The 21,501-nt window shown below is 37.3% G+C and overlaps 1 protein-coding gene across 1 annotated transcript in view; it reads right to left on the reverse strand.

Annotated features, from left to right (window-relative positions):
- HDAC8 (histone deacetylase 8) overlaps window positions 1–21,501 on the reverse strand; it is a 267,792-nt gene that overhangs the window by 132,207 nt on the left and 114,084 nt on the right. Inside the window, exon 9 of the mRNA XM_055393871.2 lies at window positions 19,719–19,813. Coding sequence (XP_055249846.1) covers window positions 19,719–19,813 — 95 coding nt within the window. The remainder of the gene's footprint in view (window positions 1–19,718; window positions 19,814–21,501) is intronic.

The following is a 21,501-nucleotide window of genomic DNA, read 5'->3' on the forward strand; positions in this document are numbered from 1 at the left end:
TATGGGGAGGGATGTGGGAGGGGGGTTCAAGATGGGGAACACATGTACACACGGGGTGGATTCATGTCATTGTATGGCAAAACAAATCTAATATTGTAATGTAATTAGCCTCCAATTAAAATAAATAAATTAAAAAAAAAAGAAAAGCATCAAAAAAAAAAAAAAGAAAGAAAATTAAAAAAAAGAAAAGACCCGAAATCTCCAGGTTCAAATAAAAAGTCATTCATCACACCAAGATCAGGAAAGTCTCAACTTGAATGAGAAAAGACAAGCAACAGATATTAACACCAAGATGACATATATATTAGAATTACCTGATAAGTATCAAATTGCCAACATCCATTGGATCATGGAGAAAGCAAGAGAGTTCCAGAAAAACATCTATTTCTGCTTCATTGACTATGTCAAAGCCTTTGACTGTGTGGATCGCAATAAACTGTGGAAACCTGACCTGCCTCTTGAGAAACGTGCATGCAGGTCAGGAAGCAACAGTTAGAACTGGACATGGAACAACAGACTGGTTCCAAATAGGAAAAGGAGTACGTCAAGGTTGTATATTGTCACCCTGCTTATTTAACTTATATGCAGAGTACATCATGAGGAACGCTGGGCTGGAAGAAGCACAAGCTGGAATCAAGATTGCTGGGAGAAATATCAATAACCTCAGATATGCACATGACACCACCCTTATGGCAGAAAGTGAAGAGGAACTAAAAAGCCTCTTGATGAAAGTGAAAGAGGAGAGTGAAAAGTTTGGCTTGAAGCTCAACATTCAGAAAACAAAGATCATGGCATCTGGTCCCATCACTTCATGGGAAATAGATGGGGAACCAGTGGAAACAGTGTCAGACTTTATTTTTTTGGGCTCCAAAATCACTGCAGATGCTGATTGCAGCCATGAAATTAAAAGACGCTTACTCCTTGGAAGGAAAGTTATGACCAACCGAGATAGCATATTAAGAAGCAGAGACATTACTTTGCCAACCAAGGTCCGTCTAGTCAAGGCTATGGTTTTTCCCGTGGTCATGTATGGATGTGAGAGTTGGACTGTGAAGAAAGCTGATGCCGAAGAATTGATGCTTTTGAACTGTGATGCTGGAGAAGACTCTTGAGAGTCCCTTGGACTGCAAGGAGATCCAACCAGTCCATTCTAAAGGAGATCAATCCTGGGTGTTCATTGGAAGGACTGATGCTAAAGCGGAAACTCCAATACTTTGGCCACCTCATGTGACGAGTTGACTCACTGGAAAAGACTCTGATGCTGGGAAAGGTTGGGGGCAGGAGGAGAAGGGGACGACAGAGAATGAGATGGCTGGATGGCATCACCGACTCTGTGGACATGAGTTTGAGTGAACTCCGGGAGTTGGTGATGGACAGGGAGGTCTGGCGTGCTGTGATTCATGGAGTCACAAAGAGTTGGACATGACTGAGCGACTGAACTGAACTGATAAGTATATTAAGGCAGCCATCACAACAATGTTTCAAAAGCAGTTAGAAGCATTCAGAAGCATGCTAGAAACAAAGGGGTGGGGTGGGGGGAAATTAAGTATCAGCAAGGAAACAGAAAACAAAGAATGGACATTTTGGAACTGCAAAGTACAATAACCAAAACAAAATCCTTACTAGACAGGCTTATTAGAAAAGTGGAGATGACAGAGAAAAGAATTAGTGAATTTGAAAGTAGAAGAATAGAAATTACCCAATCTGAACAGTAGAGAATAGACTGAAAAATAATCAACAGAGACATAGGGTCCTGTTGGACAAGACAGAAGATCAAATATTTGTGTCATCAGAATCCCAGTAGCTGAAGATAAGGAAGATGGCATTTTTAAAATAATCAAAGAAATAATGGCTGAAACATTGTCAAGTTGTGTGAAAGATATAATCCTATAGATTCAAGAAGCTGAATGAACTAAACAGGATAAACCCAAAGAAGTTCACTCCAAGTCATATCATAATGAAATATCTGAAACATAAAGACAAAAGACCAAAACCTAAATCTTGAAAGCAGATAGAGAGAAATAATGTATTATTTAACATTTTTACCATTATGGAAACAATGATTTGAATGACAGTGAATTTCTCATCAGAAACCATGGAGGCCAGAAGAAAAAGGCACATTTTTAGGTGCCAAAAAAGAACTGCCAAGTCAGAATTCTATGCCAGTGTAAATATCCATCAGGATGAAAGACAACCAAGACGCTCTCAGAGGAAGGAAAACAGTAAGAATTTGTCTTCATCTGACATACCCTAAGAGAATGGCCAAAAGAAGTTTTCCAAACAGAAATAAAATGATAAAAGAAATCTTGAAAGAAAAGTGAAAGTGAAAGTCACTCAGCTGTGTCTGACTCTTTGTGACCTCATGGACTATATAGAGTCCATGGGATTCTCCAGGCCAGAATACTGAAATGGGTAGCCTTTCCCTTCTCCAGGGAATCTTCCCATCCCAGGGATCGAACTGAGGGATCGAACCCAGGTCTCCCGCATTGCAGGTGGATTCTTTACTAGCTGAGCCACAAGGGAAGCCCAAGAATACTGGAGTGGGTAGCCTATCCCTTCTCCAGGGGATCTTCCCAACCCAGGAATTGAAATGGGGTGTCCTACATTGCAGGCGGATTGTTTACCAACTGAGCTATCAGGGAAGTCCTGATAAAAGAAATCTTAGACCATCAAAAAGGAAAGAAGAAAAACAGAAAGAGTAAAAAAATATGGGTTAACAGAGCTGGGTTTTCTTCTCCTTCTGAGTTTCAAAAATTTGTTTGATGGTTGAAACAAAAACTATAACATTGATGTGGCTCTCAATGTATACAGTGGGGAAATTTAAGATATTAGAAAGGAAGGTAAAGGAACATAAAGGCAGGTAAGGCTTCTATAACTCAATCAAAGTAGCAAAATATTGAGACCAATAGACTGTGATGCTACATGTATAAAATACAATACCTAAAGCAATCACTAAAAAAATCTATATGAAACACTAAAAAACACTATAGATAAATAAAAGTGACATTCCTAAAATATTTTCAAGAAATCCACAGGAAGGTAAGAGGATAAAACAGAGAACAAACAGAAAACAAACAAACTGGCAGACTTAAGCCCTGACATATCAATAACTACATTAAAGGCAAAAGGTCTAAACACACCAATTAAAATACTGAGATTGGTAGAATGGGTTAAAAACATGACCTGTGAAGAAGGGTGATCGCCGAAGAATTGATGCTTTTGAACTGTGGTGCTGGAGAAGACTCTTGAGAGCCCCTTGGACTGCAAGGAGATCCAACCAGTCCATTCTAAAGGAGATCAATCCTGGGTGTTCATTGGAAGGACTGATGCCAAAGCGGAAACTCCAATACTTTGGCCACCTCATGCGACGAGTTGACTCACTGGAAAAGACTCTGATGCTGGGAGGGATTGGGAGTGGGAGGAGACGGGGACGGCAGAGAATGAGATGGCTGGATGGCATCACCGACTCGATGGACATGAGTTTGAATGAACTCCAGGAGTTGGTGATGGACAGGGAGGCCTGGTGTGCTGTGTTTCATGGGGTCGCAAAGAGTCGGACACGACTGAGCGACTGAACTGAACTGAACTGAATAATAGCCTGTCTGTAAAATAATCACTTTAAATATAATGATAAAGAGAAGTTGAAGTAAAAATGATGGAAAAATATATACTGTGTAAACAGTAGTAAAAAGAAAGCATGAGTGTCAGTTTCTTAAAGGAGGAAAGCTATACACACCATATGAGCCAGCAATTGTATTTGTGAGTATTGATCTCAGAGATATGAAAAAATATATTCAAACAAAAACTATACATGAATGCTTAATTTTAATAGTCATAAATTAGAAACAGCACAAATGTTCCTCAAGGGATAAATGGTTAAAGTGTGGTACGTCTACACCATGGAATATTCAGTTCAGTTCAGTTCAGTTCATTCGCTCAGTCATGTCCGACTCTCCGCGACCCCATGAATCACAGCACGCCAGGCCTCCCTGTCCATCACCAACTCCCGGAGTACACTCAAACTCATGTCCACAGAGTCGGTGATGCCATCCAGCCATCTCATTCTCCGTCGTCCCCTTCTCCTCCCGCCCCCAACCTTTCCCAGCATCAGAGTCTTTTCCAGTGAGTCAACTTGTCGCATGAGGTGGCCAAAGTATTGCAGTTTCAGCTTTAGCATCATAAAAGGGAATGAATTATTTACTAATGAAACAACTTGGACAGATCTCAGAGATTAAGTGAAAAAGTCAGTCTCAAGAGGTCACATGTTACCATAATTCCATTTATATCACATTCTTGAAATGAAAAAAAAATATGGATGTGAAGAACAGATTAGTTTCTTCTAGGGATTAGAAAGGGGTGGGGGAAGAAAAGAAGGCATCAGTGGTTATAAAAGAGTAGCACAAGGTGTGTGTGGGGGTGTCTTTCTAGTGATGGAACAGTTTTGTATCCTCACTGTGGTAGGGGTTATATCAATCTATACATATGATAAAATTGCATAGGACTAAACACACACACACACACACACACACACACACGAGTGAGTGCATGTAAACTGGTCAAACCTGAATATGGATTATACCAGTGTCAATTTCCTGGTTTTGATATTATACCACAGATACATAAGATGTTACTATTGGGAGAAACTGAGTGAATGGTACATGGGACCTTGCTGTACTATGTTCACAATTGTCTCTGGATTTAAAACCATTTCAAAATCAAGAAGTTTAAAAAAAATCATTGATGAGACGGCATAAAACATTCATTGAATGGGATTAATGGAAAGAGATGGGAATACCAGACCACCTGACCTGCCTCTTGAGAAACCTGTATGCAGGTCAGGAAGCAACAGTTTGAACTGGACATGGAACAACAGACTGGTTCCAAATAGGAAAAGGAGTACGTCAAGGTTGTATATTGTCACCCTGCTTATTTAACTTATATGCAGAGTACATCACGAGGAACGCTGGGCTGGAAGAAGCACAAGCCGGAATCAAGACTGCTGGGAGAAACATCAATAACCTCAGATATGCAGATGACACCACCCTTATGGCAGAAAGTGAAGAGGAACTCAAAAGCCTCTTGATGAAAGTGAAAGAGGAGAGTGAAAAGGTTGACTTGAAGCTCAACATTCAGAAAACAAAGATCATGGCATCTGGTCCCATCACTTCATGGGAAATAGATGGGGAACCAGTGGAAACAGTGTCAGACTTTATTTTTGGGGGCTCCAAAATCACTGCGGATGCTGATTGCAGCCATGAAATTAAAAGACGCTTACTCCTTGGAAGGAAAGTTATGACCAACCTAGATAGTATATTAAAAAGCAGAGACATTACTTTGCCAACCAAGGTCCGTCTAGTCAAGGCTATGGTTTTTCCTGTGGTCATGTATGGATGTGAGAGTTGGACTGTGAAGAAAGCTGATCGCCGAAGAATTGATGCTTTTGCACTGTGGTGCTGGAGAAGACTCTTGCGAGTCCCTTGGACTGCAAGGAGATCCAACCAGTCCATTCTAAACGAGATCAGTCCTGGATGTTCATTGGAAGGACTGATGCTAAAGCTGAAACTGCAATACTTTGGCCACCTCATGCGACGAGTTGACTCACTGGAAAAGTCTGATGCTGGGAGGGATTGGAGGCGGGAGGAGAAGGGGACGACAGAGAATGAGATGGCTGGATGGTATCACCGACTCTGTGGACATGAGTTTGAGTGAACTCCAGGAGTTGGTGATGGACAGGGAGGCCTGGCATGCTGTGATTCATTGGGTCACAGAGAGTCAGACATGACTGAGCGACTGAACTGAACTGAACTGAACTGAATGGCAGATTGAATACTAAAGAAGAGAATTAGTAAGCCTGAAGATAGATCAAAGGAAATTAAGCAAACTGAAGCATAGAGAAAAAATATTAGAAGAAAAATGAGAGTTTAAGTGACACGCAGGACACTATCAATCAATCCAACACACGTGTAACGTGTGTCCCAGAAAGACAGGAAAGCAAGAACAGGGGGGAAAAAGTGAAGAAGTACCAGCTGATAATTTTCCAAATTATATCCCAAGCTGCAACTCACATATCCAGGACTCAGCGAATCCCAAACAGGATAAATACAAACAAAATTACACAGTAAGGCATATGGCCAAAGTTTTGAAAATCAAAGATAAATTTATAAAGGCAGCCAAAGAAATAAGACATATTATATACAGGGAAACATATTATACACACAGAAACAATGGAGGGCAGAAGAAAATGAAAACTGTCAACGTAGAATTTTTTATCCAGCAAAAATATCGTTCAAAAATGAAGGCAGAAAAAAAAATAAGAGCAGATAAGTAAAGGGCTTCTGCTTCTGGCTCTGAAGGGAAAGAGATGTGGAATTATTTTCTCTTCAGAAATAACTAGAAAATTGACAAAATATATGAAACATTAATTTTCAGACATTGATCAAGAGACAACAACAGAAAGTGATCTGAGATAAAAGGGATACAAATGAGGTGAGCCCTACCATCACCCTAGCTTTCTGTCTGGAGGTAATCTCTAGACTGTGTGGGATCTAAATAGAGCTGAGCAATCTCCAAGTAGAGAAGACAGAGACTAGAGTTCTGAAAAGCCAGGGAAATAAAAAATTGTGGGATCAGAACTAAGCTACCCCCAAAAAAGAGTAATAGAAATATACATAGAAGTCCCCTTGAGTCTTTTGATGAAAATCGATCTGAAGATGTATAGGGTAAAACTTCACAAAGACAGACTAGAAACTCTTTCAGGGAAACAACTACTGAGAACTTGTAAGATGAACACTTCCTAGAGCTCACAGAGGGCCAAAGTGGAGAGACCTGAGTGAATACACGGGGTATAAGCAGGAACTTCAGAGGAACAGTGCCTTCAAAATGGGCTAAGTTAGCCCTAGAGCAAAGGCTATGCAAAATTTATTTAAATATGCTTAAAAATGAACCTTGAAAGGATCAACTGTATCCACAATAACTTGTCTATCAGAAAAAGTACAATCCTCCCTAAATCAATAAAAAAATCCAGCACTCAACAGTACAAAATTCATGATGTTGGATATCCAATTAAAAATTACTAGGATACATGTATATATACAGCTGAGTTCCTTTGCTGTCCACCTGAAACTGTCACAACATTGTTAATCTGCTATATTCCAATATAAAATAAAAAGCTAAAAAAAATTACCAAACATGCAAGGAAGCAGGAAAATGTGATCTCCAATCCAGAGAAAATCAATCAACAGAAACTGCCTCAGAAATGACAGATAATGGAATTTACTAGACAGGGACATTAAAATAGCCATTATAAATATGCTCCATATGTTTAAGGATGTTAAGAAAGAAAAGAAAGTATGAACACAATGGGAGAAATGGCAAACTTTTTTTCCTGGTTATCTTTTTTAAAAGATTCAATTTCTTTGGAAAGAGTTTTTAGAAATAGAAATTATAGAAATGAAAGGTATAATATTTGAAAGGAAAATTTCACTAGGTGGGATTAACAGCACTTACACATGGCAGAAAAGATCAATGAGCTTGAAAGCAAAGCAATAGAAATTAACCAAAAAGAATAGTAAAGAGAAAAAAAGACTGAAAAAAATAAAAAGGGTTGCAGTGACTTATGGGATAATAAAACTGGCCTAATAGGTTTAAATGGAGTCCCAGGAGTAGAGGAGAAAAAAAAGGACAGAAAATAATGGCTTAAATATTTCTAAATTTGATGAAAACTATAAACCTTCAGATCCTAGAAGCTCAATGAATACCAAAATAGGATAAACACAAAGAAAGCCACACCAGGACAAACTAATCAAGCTGCTGAAAACTAGTCACAAAGACAAAAGTTAAAAGGAGCCAGAGGGGGGGGAATGGCATATATTATACAAAGGAATAAAGCTAAGAATGACTGCTGACTTCTCAAGAGGAAATGTTCAAGCAAGAAAACAAGTGATTGATATGTTCAATGTTCTGAAGGAAAAAAATTATCAACCTAGAACTCTATACACAGTGAAAATATCCTTCAAAAACTAAAACAAAGACTTCAAACAAAAGCTAAAATAATTTGTTGCTAGAAAACCTATACCATGAGAAAACTTAAGTTGCTTTAGTTAAGTTCTTAAGTTCTTTAGAACAATGTCCTTTTACTAGATGGAAACCTGGATCTACACAAAGGATTGAAAAATGTGGGAAAGGGTTAATATAGAAGCTGTTTTTAAAAATCAACTTTAAATGTCTTTAAATTATAATTTAGGGCAGTGTTGAAAGCCGTAGGTCCAGTGGTGGCTGTATATGTGCTGTCTGCAAAGGAATGTCACTGAGGAGTATGGAGCAGTGAGGAAGGCTGTCAACCTAGTGGCAGAGTAAGTGGAGCAACACAGTCCAGTCAAATGTGGTACAGCCAAGCTGTGGGTATAAGACGTGTGGTCCAGAACTGCTCATTGGTGCATTCTAGACTAAGCATTGCATCACTCGGTTGGTATGAAAAGCTACCTAGTCTCCCTACATCTCCTGCTAGGGCCCATACAACCAGTGCCCCTACTATGAGACCTCTTGCCCGCTTAGGCTCTGGGTCTTTTCCTCCATTCCTTCATTTAAGCTTCTCAGTTTTCCCCTCTGAAGTACTGGCACCATGACCAGTACCTGGACTCCTTAACCATAAGAGGGACATGGAAAATGTATCCTCAGTCATACCTGCTATAATCTCTGTAACTATTCTATTTGTTAAATCATTGTTTGTTGAAATGTCTATTTATTTGGCTGTGCCAGGTCTTTGTTTCAGCATGCAACATGTGAACTCTTAGTTGTGGCACATGGGATCTAGTTCCCTGACCAGGGATCAAACCCAGGCCCCATGCACTAGGAGTGTGGAATCTTAGCCACTGCATCACCAGGTAAACCCCTTAGTAAATCATTATTTTGAAATCCCAGAATTTTACTTCCATCTAGATAGAACATAACAAGAATATGGATTTCTGGCATAACAAAGGGAGATTAGAAGACTTGTTTTCTCCAATCCAAGCTATAACATCTATGTTTAAAGATGCTGAAAAAGATGAAACTGCAGTATTGGTAAAAGCTCTGACTCATGGAAGGAAAACATTTACTTCAAAACACATGGGGTGAAATTGTAAGCAATAAATGAAAACATGATTACAATTATCTTTATATATCTCATTAATTTACTTTGTAGTGTCTTATCCACAGAACATTTTCATATAGTTTCAAAATAATTCACTATTTAAGTTGTGGCATCATTTTCAGACCATACATAGCTAAAGGGAAAGAAATTGAGTATTTTAAGCTTACTTAAAGTGTAGAAATGTTGTACCACAAATGTAGAAATGATGAGTTTATTAAGATTGCTTGTTACAACAAAAATTGCTTGTTAGAACTTTTCAAACTAGAAATGAAAAAGTCACTGGAGCATGTTATGCATAAATTATTTCACTGCATGGGCTGGAGAAATGCACATAATAGCTTAGAGACCAGTGAAACTTTAGACAGCTGACACTCCTCAGTGCCCACTGGATGAAAAGTTAGTAAAATAACTCATAGCACTGCCTCTTTTTAAATGGCAGAGTAACTTGCTTATTTAAACATTTAGCTATAAATATGGAGACTTAGTTATTTTTTCTTTTATTTTTTATTGGGTTGCTTATTTTCTTAATACTGCATTTGAGAGTCATTTTTGTATTCTGGATATAAGTCCTTTTTATTAGGTATGTTACTTATAAGTATTTTATCCCAGTCTATGGTTTGTTCTTTCATTCTCTTAACATTAATTTCCATTTGTTCATTGCTAGTATATAGACATACAGTTGATTTTTATATGTTGATCTTGTACCCTTCAACTGTGCTAAATCCATCTTTTGATTTAACGTTTTCTTCTTTGTATTGTCCTCTTACATGACACTTCCCCCCTAGGTGACATATTTACAATATTGAATCTACACTATTTATATAGTATGTCTCAATTTATTTAGATCTTATATGATTTCATTAGTTTTCAGTGAAAGACTTATTATCTTATTTTCAGACTGTAAAACAGACAAGACTATAAATGTGGCTAGATTTGCTGTTTTGCTTGTAGTCATATAGTATCGGCACTAATCTTTGAAGATGACCTTTTTTATGTGAATGGTTAGCAACAATCACAAGTGGTGCTAAAATATTAAAAGTGCTGAATAACTTGTTAGGGGTGCTGCTGTTGCTGCTGCTAAGTCGCTTCAGTCGTGTCCGACCCCATAGACGGCAGCCCACCAGGCTCCCCCGTCCCTGGGATTCTCCAGGCAAGAACACTGGAGTGGGTTGCCATTTCCTTCTCCAATGCATGAAAGTGAAAAGTGAAAGGGAAGTAGCTCAGTAATATCCGACTCTTCACGACCCCATGGACTTCAGCCTACCAGGCTCCTCCATCCATGGGATTTTCCAGGCAAGAGTACTGGAGTGGGTTGCCATTGCCTTTTCCTTGTTAGGGTGAGAGTTATATATATTTGTATATTATATGGTTCATCACAGAGCAACTATATTTGCATGAATATGCAAAAGCAATGGTGGGTAAAACTGCCAAAACCATGGTGTATAAATTAAGGCAGTAGTACCAAAATATATCAGCAGTTATTATATTCTTTATTGCTATATACACACAACAATACAGACAGTAATGCTGGATCACAGAAAAAAGCAAGGGAATTAAAAAAAAATCTGCTTCATTTACTATGCTAAAGCCTTTGACTGTATGGATTACAACAAATTGTGGAATATTCTTAAAGAGATGGGAATACCAGACCACCTTACCTGCCTCCTAAGAAACCTGTATGCAGGACAAGAAGCAACAGTTATAGCTGGACATGGAACAATGGACTGATTCCAAATTGGGAAAGGAGTACATCAAGGCTATATATTGTCACCCTGCTTATTTAACTTATATGCTAAGTACATCATATGAAATGCTGGGGTGGATGAATCACAAGCTGGAATAAAGATTGCTGGCAGAAATATCAACAACCTCATATATGCAGATGATACCACTTCAATGGCAGAAAGCAAAAAGGAACTAGAGCCTCTTGATGAAGACTAAAATTAAAGGAGTGAAAAAGCTGGCTTAAAACTCAACATTCAAAAAACGAAGATCATGACATTCAGTCCTATCACTTCATGTCAAATAGATGGGGAAAAAGTGGAAACAGTATCAGATTTCATCTGCTTGGGCTCCAAAATCACTGTGAACAGAGACCGCAGCCATGAAATTAAAAGACACTTGTTCCTTGGAAGAAAAGCTATGACAAATCTAGACTGTATAAAAAGCAGAGACATCGCTCTGCTGACAAAGGTCTGTCTAGTCAAAGCTATGGTTTTTCCAGTAATCATGTACAGATATGAGAGTTGGACCATAAAGAAGGCTGAGCGCCAGAAAATTGATGCTTTCAAAATGTGGTGCTGGAGAAGACTCTTGAGAGTCCCTTGGAAGGAGACTTGCAAGGAGGTCAAACCAGTCAAGCCTAAAGGAAATCTGTCCTGAATATTCATTGGAAGGACTGATGCTGAAGCTAAAGCTCCAATAGTTTGGCCACCTGATTCAAAGAGCTGACTCACTGGAAAAGACCCTGATGCTAGGATAGATTAGGGCAAGAGGAGAAGGGGGTGAAAAAGGATGATATGGTTGGATGGCATCCCTGACTCAATGGACATAAGTTTGAGCAAACTCAGGGAGATAGTGAAGGGCAGGTAAGCCTGATGTGCTGCAGTTCATGGGGTCGCAAAGAGTCAGACATGATTTAGCAACTGAACAACAACACACAGCAAAGAGAAAAAAATCCAGGTTCACTTAAGAATGGCCTTGGTGATGCACTAAAAATTATCACATCCTGATCCTGGATTTAAAATTCTGTGTGACAAAATAGGAGGTAAGGAAAAAGTGTTTCTGTTATGAGTGAAGTCACTTGGTTGTGTCCAACTCTTTGTGACCTCATGGACTGCAGCCTACCAGGCTTCTCCATCCATGGGATTTTCCAGGCAAGAGTACTGGAGTGGGTTGCCATTGCCTTCTCCAGATCTTCCCAACCCAGGTCTGGGTCTCCCGTATTGTAGGCAGACGCTTTACCGTCTGAGCCACCAGGGAAGTTTCTGTTATAAACTATACTATATTGGTTGTTTTGAGGAAAAGCACATCTGTGATTAAGCTGTGACTTAACTAGCCACTTTTCATGGAAAACCATTTTTGTGTGAAAGAATAACTAATGGAGAAACCATGATTAAATACTTGGATGTTTGGCAGATGTGCTGTGCTTAGTAGCTCAGTCGTGTCTGATTCTTTGTGACCCCATGGACAGAGGAGCCTGACGAGCTACAATCCATGGGGATTCTCCAGGCAAAAATATTGGAGTGGGTTGCCATGCCCTCCTCCAGGGGATATTCCTAACCCAGGGATCAAACCCAGGTCTCCCACAGGTTTGGCAGATACTTCCTCAAAAATGAAGTGAGCCTACCACTTTAGGTTAAATATTAGAAATGACACTGTTTATTGCCAAGGACAATACATATGTTTTTAAATGAAATTCGGAATTTTGAACATCTTCATTCTGCCACTATAAGATTGACAGTTTCCTAAAACTTAAGCTTTGTTCCAATGAGATTAGCATTCATATCAGTTAATGTGATTTCTGATACTGCATAAAATTTTTCAATATTTGTAATATTTGTATAACATACTGAACTGATATTTTCCAAATAATCAATATGAATAAGATTGGTCAAATATTTCTTCAAAGTAGAAGATGACCAATGAATTTTAATGTAACAATACATCAAAAGTTCATTGATAGGTTTTCAGATTCCATACAGCATTCCTTTAAGAAACTGCCATTTGTAGAGTTTTTGTTGTTTCAAAGAAGACTATCCATAATAACAGTAAAGGTTATTAAAATACTCCTCCCTTTTCCATCTACAGATCTATGTGATGTGAGATTTTTCTCCATATACTTTAACAAAAATAATGTCAAAACACATTGAATTTAGAAGCAGGTATGAGAAGTTAGCTGTCATCTGTTATATGTTATAGAGATGTGCAAAAATGTGTAGCATTGCTATTCTTCTCATGAAGTTTCTTCTTCTTTTGGAAAATACAGTTTTTTTCAAAACTCACATGTTATTTGTGCTAATATGCACAGGAATTATTATTTTTATTTTAAATGAATAAAAACTTTAAAATTTAAAATATATAGTTGACAGTTTAAGGAATATAAAGCAAAGTATCATGGTATTTATGACATATGCAAAAGTAAAATATATGACTACAATAGCACATGGAAGGAAAAGGGAAAAATGGAGGAATCCTGTCAGAGGATGGATGATAAGCTGAAAATGCATACTGTAAACCCCAGAGCAACCACAAAAAATTAAAACAAAGAGTTATAGCTAGTAAGCAAATAAAGAAGATAAATGGAATCCTAAAAAATACATTTAATTCAAAAGAAGGCAAAATAGAAAACAATGAAAAAAGAACCGAGGGGACTAAAAGAAAACAAATAGAAAGATAGACTTAAACCTGAACATGTAAATAATTAATTTAAAGATAAGTTGTCTCGGCACTCCAACTAAAAGGCAGAGATTGTCAAGCTGGACAAGAAAATCATGACCCAACTGTATGCTGTCTATAAGAAATCCATTGTGAATATAAAGACATAAATAGCTCAAAAGCAGAAGGACAGAAAAAGATATACCATACAGATAATCATAATGAAGCATGATGATATTAAAATCAGACAATATAGACTTTAGAACAAGGAATATTACCAGAAATAAAGAGGGTTATTTCATAATAGTAAAGGGGTCAATTTGTTAAGAAGATATAACAACCCTAAGTGTATACACATCTAATGACAAAGCTTCAAAAATAGATAAAGCCAAAAGAGACACAAGTAAAAAGAAAAACAGCAAAATCCAAAAACATGGTTGAGATTTAAACTTTCTCAGTAATTGACAGAACATGAAGACAAAAAATCAGTAGGGATATAGAAGACAACACTCTCAACCAATCTGACCTAATTGATAATGATAGAAAATGCTATGCAGCAACATCAAAATACACATTCATCACAAACTGCATGACACATTCACCAATATAGATCATATGCTGGACTGTAAAACAAACTGCAATAAATATAAAAACTGCAATTATGTAAAGTATGTTCTTTAAGCAGAACAACATTAAAGTTAATATAAATATAACAGTATCTGGAAAGTCCTCAAATATTGAAAATTAATTTTTAAAAATAGACACATAAATAACCCATCAGTCAAAGAAGAAAATTAAAAACTATTTTGAACCAAATGAAGAGATTATATCAAAATTTGTAGGATGCAGCTAAAACAGTGCTTAGATGTAAACTTGCAGCATAAAATATTTATGTTAAGAAAGAAGAAAAGCTTGAAATCAATGAACTAAGCTTCTACTGTAAGAAACTAGAAAAAGAACTAAAAAGCAATGCAAATAAGTATTAATAGAAACAAGGACATAACAAAGATATGAGCAGAACTAATGAAATATTAAAGAGAAAAATAAAGTCAATGAAATTAAAAGCTTGTTCTTTTAAGAAAATACACTTCAGTAAATCTATTAAACTGTTAGATAAAATGATCAAGAAAAATGGGGAAAAAATTAGCAATGCTAGGAATGAAAGAAGGGACATCACTATAGCTCTTATATATTTAAAAGAACAATAAAGGACAATCATGAGTGAATAAGCAAATTCCTTGAAGATCAATTATCAAAACAAGAAACAGAAAATCTGACTAGCCACACAACTATTAAAGAAATAGAATTCATAATTAAAAACTTTCCCACAAATAAAACTCTAGGTTTGAATGTTTTCACTGATAAATTCTATCAAACTTTTAAGTAAGACACAGTATCAATTTTATATAAACTCAGAAAACAGAGGACTTGGGGATACTTCTCATGTCATTTAAAAAGATCAGCATGGCCCTGATATCAAAAACAAAGACATTACAACAACAACAAAAAAATCCAGATCAACATTCCTTGTCAACAGACCAAAAATCCTTGACAAAACTTCAACAAACTGAATTCAGCAATATATAAAAAGGATAATTTACTATGACAAAGTAGGGTTTATCCAAGGAGTGCTAGGTTAGTTTGACATTTAAAAAAGCAACAATTAATGCAATTTACTGTGTTAACAGAATGAGGACACCATATGACCATTTCAATAGATGAAGAAAAAGCACCTGACAAAAACCAACACTCATTTGTGAGAAAAATTCTCAGTTAATTAGGAATAGAAGGGAACTTTCTCAATCTATTAGAAGATATTTAAAAAAAAATCCCTACCACTAACTTCACACTTCATAGTGAAAGATTAAGTGCTTTCCCCAAATAATTGGGAACAAGACAAAGATGTTCATTCTCACCATTCTATTCAACATTTCATTGGAAGTCCCAACCAGAGTAATAAAGCAAGATAAAGAAATAAAAGGCATGAAGATTGTAAAGGAATAAGTAAAAGTCTTTTTAGTCACAGATGACACGTTTGTATACATGGAACATGCAAAGGAATCTACAAAAAATACTAGAGCTAATGTTTCAGCAGTGTTACATTATTCAAGATAAATATAAAAAATCAATTGTATTTGTATTTCTATATTCTAGCAACAAACAATTGGAAATTGAAATAAAAATATCATTTACATAACAACATCAAAGTCACAAAATATTTAGGGATAAATTTAACAAAATTCATGTAAGATCTGTTCACTGAAAAGTATAAATTAAAATTTGAAATTAAAGACTTAGGTAAGTAGAAATAGCAAATCCATGGATTGAAAGAGTAAATACTGTTAAGATATTATGTCTCCTCAAATCAATCTATGGATTCAGTGCAACCTGTAGATTGCAATGCAAGACTATTTTATATTAGTAACATCTACTTTGTTCACTAAATTTTGTTCATAAATCTACTTTATGATTCAAGTATGTAAACATATATGAATATAACTGTCTTAATCTGGCCTAGATCATAGGATCCAAATTGTATTATTGGCTTACACAACATTCTTATATATAATAGTCCATAAACCTTATTACATGTACTGGGTGATTTGCTAAATTAGCCATGAACTGGTCTTTTTATGGGATCCCATGTCATCTTTGGGCTTTCTCTATGGTAGAAATACATGGGCCAGTCATATGGGCAGGGTCCATTCCTCTCATTTTTTGCCAGCTGGGCCCAACTCTTCTTCCAGCTGGGATTGCCTCTTTATTCCATGCCTGGCTGGCCAACCTGGCACTGCAATTCTTGGGGTGGAACTAGTTCCTTGATCAGTGACTTTGGGCATGACTGGTTTGGTATCTCATGAGGGTTATGATAGAAATTTCACTGCTAATCACTTCTAATATGTACCTTCCCAACTCTCTTCATTGGTGATCTAGTGTTTTCCCATAGATATATCTATTTCCTACTGGGATATCTGGTACTTCTTACAAAATGGGTTGTTGCTACTGGGGTTAAATAGTTACCAGAAAAAGGCTAGATTATGCTTCCAATTCTTCCATCTTAAAAATATGTTTTCCAGTATGGATGTTCAGACACTTATTATTCAAACACTCATTGATTCAATTGTTCATTCAATGAATACCAACTTGCTGGTATTCTTATGAGCACTGAAAGGGAATGCAGACAACCAAAACCACAGATGACCACATGAATGGCACAGACTTGAGTGTTATAGGAGTATCCTTGAACCTCTTAACAAGTTTGACTTTTTTTTAGCTCTCTCCCTTTTACAATCTATCTTCCATACTCTACCAAGTAAGTTTTCTAAAAACCGAGGCTCATCTGTTTTCACAGAAAAAAAAAAAAAGTGTAAGCTCTTTAGTGCATCATTCAAGGCTCCTCACAATCTGGCTCCAATTTCCATTCAAGCCTTAATCATTCCCACTCTCTCTTATAAACACTATGTTCTACTACTCTATCAAACTTCTCCCTGGTCCCATGAAGCACTAGGTCCTTTCCAGTTTCTATTCCTTCTCCTCAGAATGCCTTTCCATCTTCTTCACCTGGCAAACTCCCGATCAACCTTCAATATTCAGTTAAAAGTCTTGGTGAAACATTTCCTCTATGCTCCTCATCTGTCCTGGGTTGAACACATTGTTCTATTCTCTCTATTAGACGATGAGAGTTTTGAGGACCTTGAGTTTATCTTGTTAATCTTTGTAGTCCTGAATCCAGGTTTGAATAGGGCCTGGCAAGTAGTATGGGCCCAATGAATTTTTGGTAAATGAATGAATGAACAAATGAACGTGAAGGAAAAGCTCAAAGGGCCTTGGTATATTTAGGTAAGGGTTTTTTAAAAGCATAGGACTTTAAGCTGGACTGAAGAAAACCGTACAGAGGTAGGAAAAGGGCATCTGGAGGAGGAGGATTATTATCCTAGGAGACAGAAGAACAAAAGCCTGAGACTGAGAGGGAAGACACTAAGGGTGTTAGCCAGCAGACTGCAGCTGCCTGCTGCACTGTGCTGACCTTTTCACTGATTAGATTTCTCAATTACATTTTCAGCTCATGGAAGGCAGGGTATTTTGTTCACTCCTTTGTATCCCCTTTATATTTGATGCACATCTCCATAACCATTGTTCCTACAGTCTTGTGGTTCTTATTTTGTCTTGTAATATAATTATTTGTGTATTTACATATCTCCCCAGTACTCATACTTCCCTTTATCTCAGGCTGTTTGAGATTGGGGATGAGGTCTTAGTATCTTTGTCTCTTTCAAGACACCTAGCATAGTGCCTGGCACACAACGGGTGATCAGTAAATGTTTTTTTGAGCTACCATTTGTTGATCTGATTATAGAGGACTGCAAGGATATTTGTGTTCAACTGTGTATTGTGGCACAAAACTTATATTTGCCTTTACACTGTGTGGGCTTTTTTTGGGCAATTTTCATTAAAATGTTATCTTATTGTACCTGGAAGACTGTCATTTCAATTTTCTTCTTTGTTCCCTCTTGGATGACTCACACCTCTTATACCAGAAGGACATGACAGAAGGGATTTGAAAGAGTTTGGACAAATTTATGAATGACAGTCATAAATGTCTGGATATAAGAAGTTGTTAGGAGTATACAAACGGGAAGGAGAAAACTTGCATTTTAAAAATGCCTATTTTGAGCCAAGAACTGTATTAAGCACTTGACATACATTATATCTCATTTAATCTGGCAGACTATATCAGTATAAAGATAGGACATATCTATCTAGAAGGCCAAGTCCACTTTCAGCCAGGCATCTCCTACATACCAGAGGCAGTATTCATCTTCAGTAAAATTTTATCAGCCTTTTAAGATAGGTGAATCTATAGATTTTCATCTTTTCCTGGGAACAGGACACTCATTCTCAATTCAGGCTTCTACAGCTTAAAACTTCTTTTTTTTTTTTTGACATAACTTGATCAGTTTTTAAAGTCTTGGTGCTTTAAATTACAATGCAATCTGAGATATTCCTACAACAATAACAGAGATTACACTTGTTCACAAATGTAATTTGTTCGCTTACCTTTATACTTCATAAAGCTTCCAAATACAGAATAAAGGTAAGTCAAGTAAAGAGACTTCTATTAACCCTGACACCAGTAAATTGTCTCAAATTATAGTGTACCTTTTATTTGTATTCTAGACACTTGGAGTGGTTTTTCTGAGATACATATTATACCTCATCTATGGGTAGAAGAAAACTGGGAGGAAATTAGTTTAACTTGTTTCTAATTTTTTAAAAAATAATAGCAACTAAAAAAGCATAATGCTCCCAAGTATACAGCTTTTGCATTGAGCAGGAATCAAAATGCTATAATCCAAGTACCATCTAAACTCCTTGGGCGATGTCTTGAGAAGGTGGGGTGGCAGCCATTGATTCATTATTGTAAGTCAGAGTCTAAAGCCTGCAGCTACACATCCTGATCTGTGGTAACATGCTTCTCACCAGGTGATGGAGTGGGTGGGAAGTAAAGGGGTATACTTTCAGATAAAGGGATCAGCCACTCACAGTTCTCAGAGAACTTTCTATTACAGCTCTTTTGCGAAAACTAGAACAGACATCTGTGCTCGGAAAACATAAAGTCCATCTCATATGACTAAAGAAAATGGCAAAAGTTCAAATGACATGTTTCATATTTTGGATGGTTCTGCCCCAAATTTTGTGTGCCACTAATTGCCGAAAAAATACCAGACCTGTCTTGGTAGTGGTTATGTGTGGTTTTTTTAAATTTTACATCAGCCAAAGAAAAGTGAGAGATCAGGATTACCACCAAAGAACAGAGGTGCGACATACTGCCTACAGGACATTTTAAAGATAGAGGAGAACCCAGTTTCTATATTTAAAAAAAAATACCTCTTCTGTTTTGAGACTAGGGGATGAAAATAAACACATATTCCAAAGATTTCTTTGTACGAACAGGTGACCCTTTCCCACAGTCTCTGTAATTAATTGAGAAATTAAAGTTGGTTGGCCTTTGAGATCTCTTATTAAAAAAAAGGCAGAAGGTCTTGGATATTTTGGAACAAGAGCCCACTATTCTGCCAAGACAGTGTGTTATTGTTATTGGAGTGTCTCTCAACAAAACAGTATTGAGTGGTGAGGACGTGATTTTGATTAGGTGGAATGACTCAGCTCTTCCCCTTAAAGAAGAGAGGACTGTCAGAGCCTTACTTACCTCATGATCTGGGATCTCAGAGGATAGTGTTTTCCCTAGGATGACCCCGGTCAAGTATGTCCAGCATCGAGCCGTGTTGGCAAGGTTATAGCCTCCTGTCTCCATCAAGAATTGTGAAGTTAGGAAAGAACAGTCACAAAACAGCAGGAGAGGGAACGGGGGTAAGGAAGGAGAGAAAAATGTTTTAATAAAAGGGCTAAAAAAGATAATTCTAACTTGCAAAATTGTACCTATGCATCTTTAATGATATTTTTGAACCACTTAGTAGGCAGACTTAAGCGAACCAATCAGACCATGCACAGTGTGGAACTGGGAAGTCCAAAGTCTACAAAGATCAAAAGACTCTCATATCTGAATGAATATGCTCCAGAGGACTCCAAGCTCCTCTATTCCACCAAGAAACCTGGATCTTTTGAGATGACCTACTCAAAGTAAAGGTTTCTGTGATGAATTTTGCAACAGTTCTATAAAATGACTGCTAGATGTGATTTGTATATTAAACCTATTGGCAGATACAGCCCTGGAAACCTCCAGGAAAGAGAAAAGGAAAATGCTGACAGAAATAGACTTCCTTCTTTTCATATCAGCATTCCTTTTCTTCACAAAACACAGGCATAGTGGCAGAGATCAAAGGGAATAAGATGAGGAAGGGAACTATTGATTGACGCTCTGACCCACCTCGTCAGGTCCTGTCACAGTCACCCAGCAGCCATATTATACTGGCTAATAATCAGCATATTTTTGTGCTGAATAGATGTGTTCTGCCATGCAAGGGCTAGAACATTGGCCTTTAGCTAAATTCCAAGAGTGTAAGGATAAAATGGAACAATTTCCTAACCTCAGAGGAGTCTGAGGGAAATAGAATCTGGTCTATTTTAGGTAGGGTGACCATATCATTTATCACCCACAATAGTACATTTTTAAGAGTAAAAAGGGACACTATTAATAATCATACTGGAATAACATGTATAAATTGAGACATTTGGCCACCCTTTTCTTAAACCTTTCTATTCCGTGTAAGGTCAGGGATGCTGGGACTTCTGCAATGTATCTTTTTGGCTTCATTGGAGTCCACTGAATTTTGGGGATGTGGCCCTCTCTGCCAATTGTCTATGTGTTATTGGGGGTTGAGAATTTAAGTGAAATAATACCGATATTCCTTTAAACACTCCCAACATGGAAAATCTGAATTTATCAGATCAGCTTATTGGGTATGATTACTTGATTTCAAAAGGAATCCCCATAGGTTTTAGGTAGCAAGTTCTCTCTGGCATACAATATAATTTGCAAGAATTCCCACTTATGCACTGGTATTTTCAGGAATACACATATTGCATAAGACGAGTTATATATTCTAAAGCCAAGACTTGGGGCTGAGAAAGCAAAGAGGCTTTGAAAGTTCTCAAAGTAAAGGCTGTAGCCTCAAACAAAAGTCGAATTCACACAGATGTATGTTGTGGAAAGGGCTTTTTTTCTTCCCTCTGGCCCTACCTGTATCATAATCACTGTCTTTAGTGCTGTCAAGGAAAGTAATATGTCCATAGTACTTGTCAATTTTATCTTTTCCCTGAGTTGAAGTTAATACACTTCTTGCCAGCTTTTCAGAAGAGGTGGTCTCTTGTAAGCACCTTTAATTTCAATCCCTCTAGGGTTTGAGGCTGCCAAAGGACCATGCTTGTGTATTTGTGTTGAATTCTCACTCATTTTCATAAGGCCTCCCCACAATCTCCTTTAATTTGGTTTTTACAACAGGTTGACAAACAACAAACTATTAGCACTTCCA

This window comes from Moschus berezovskii, chromosome X (assembly GCF_049115385.1).
Source record: "Moschus berezovskii isolate FMDL1 chromosome X, NW_MosBer_1.0, whole genome shotgun sequence".
Lineage (NCBI taxonomy): Eukaryota > Metazoa > Chordata > Mammalia > Artiodactyla > Moschidae > Moschus > Moschus berezovskii.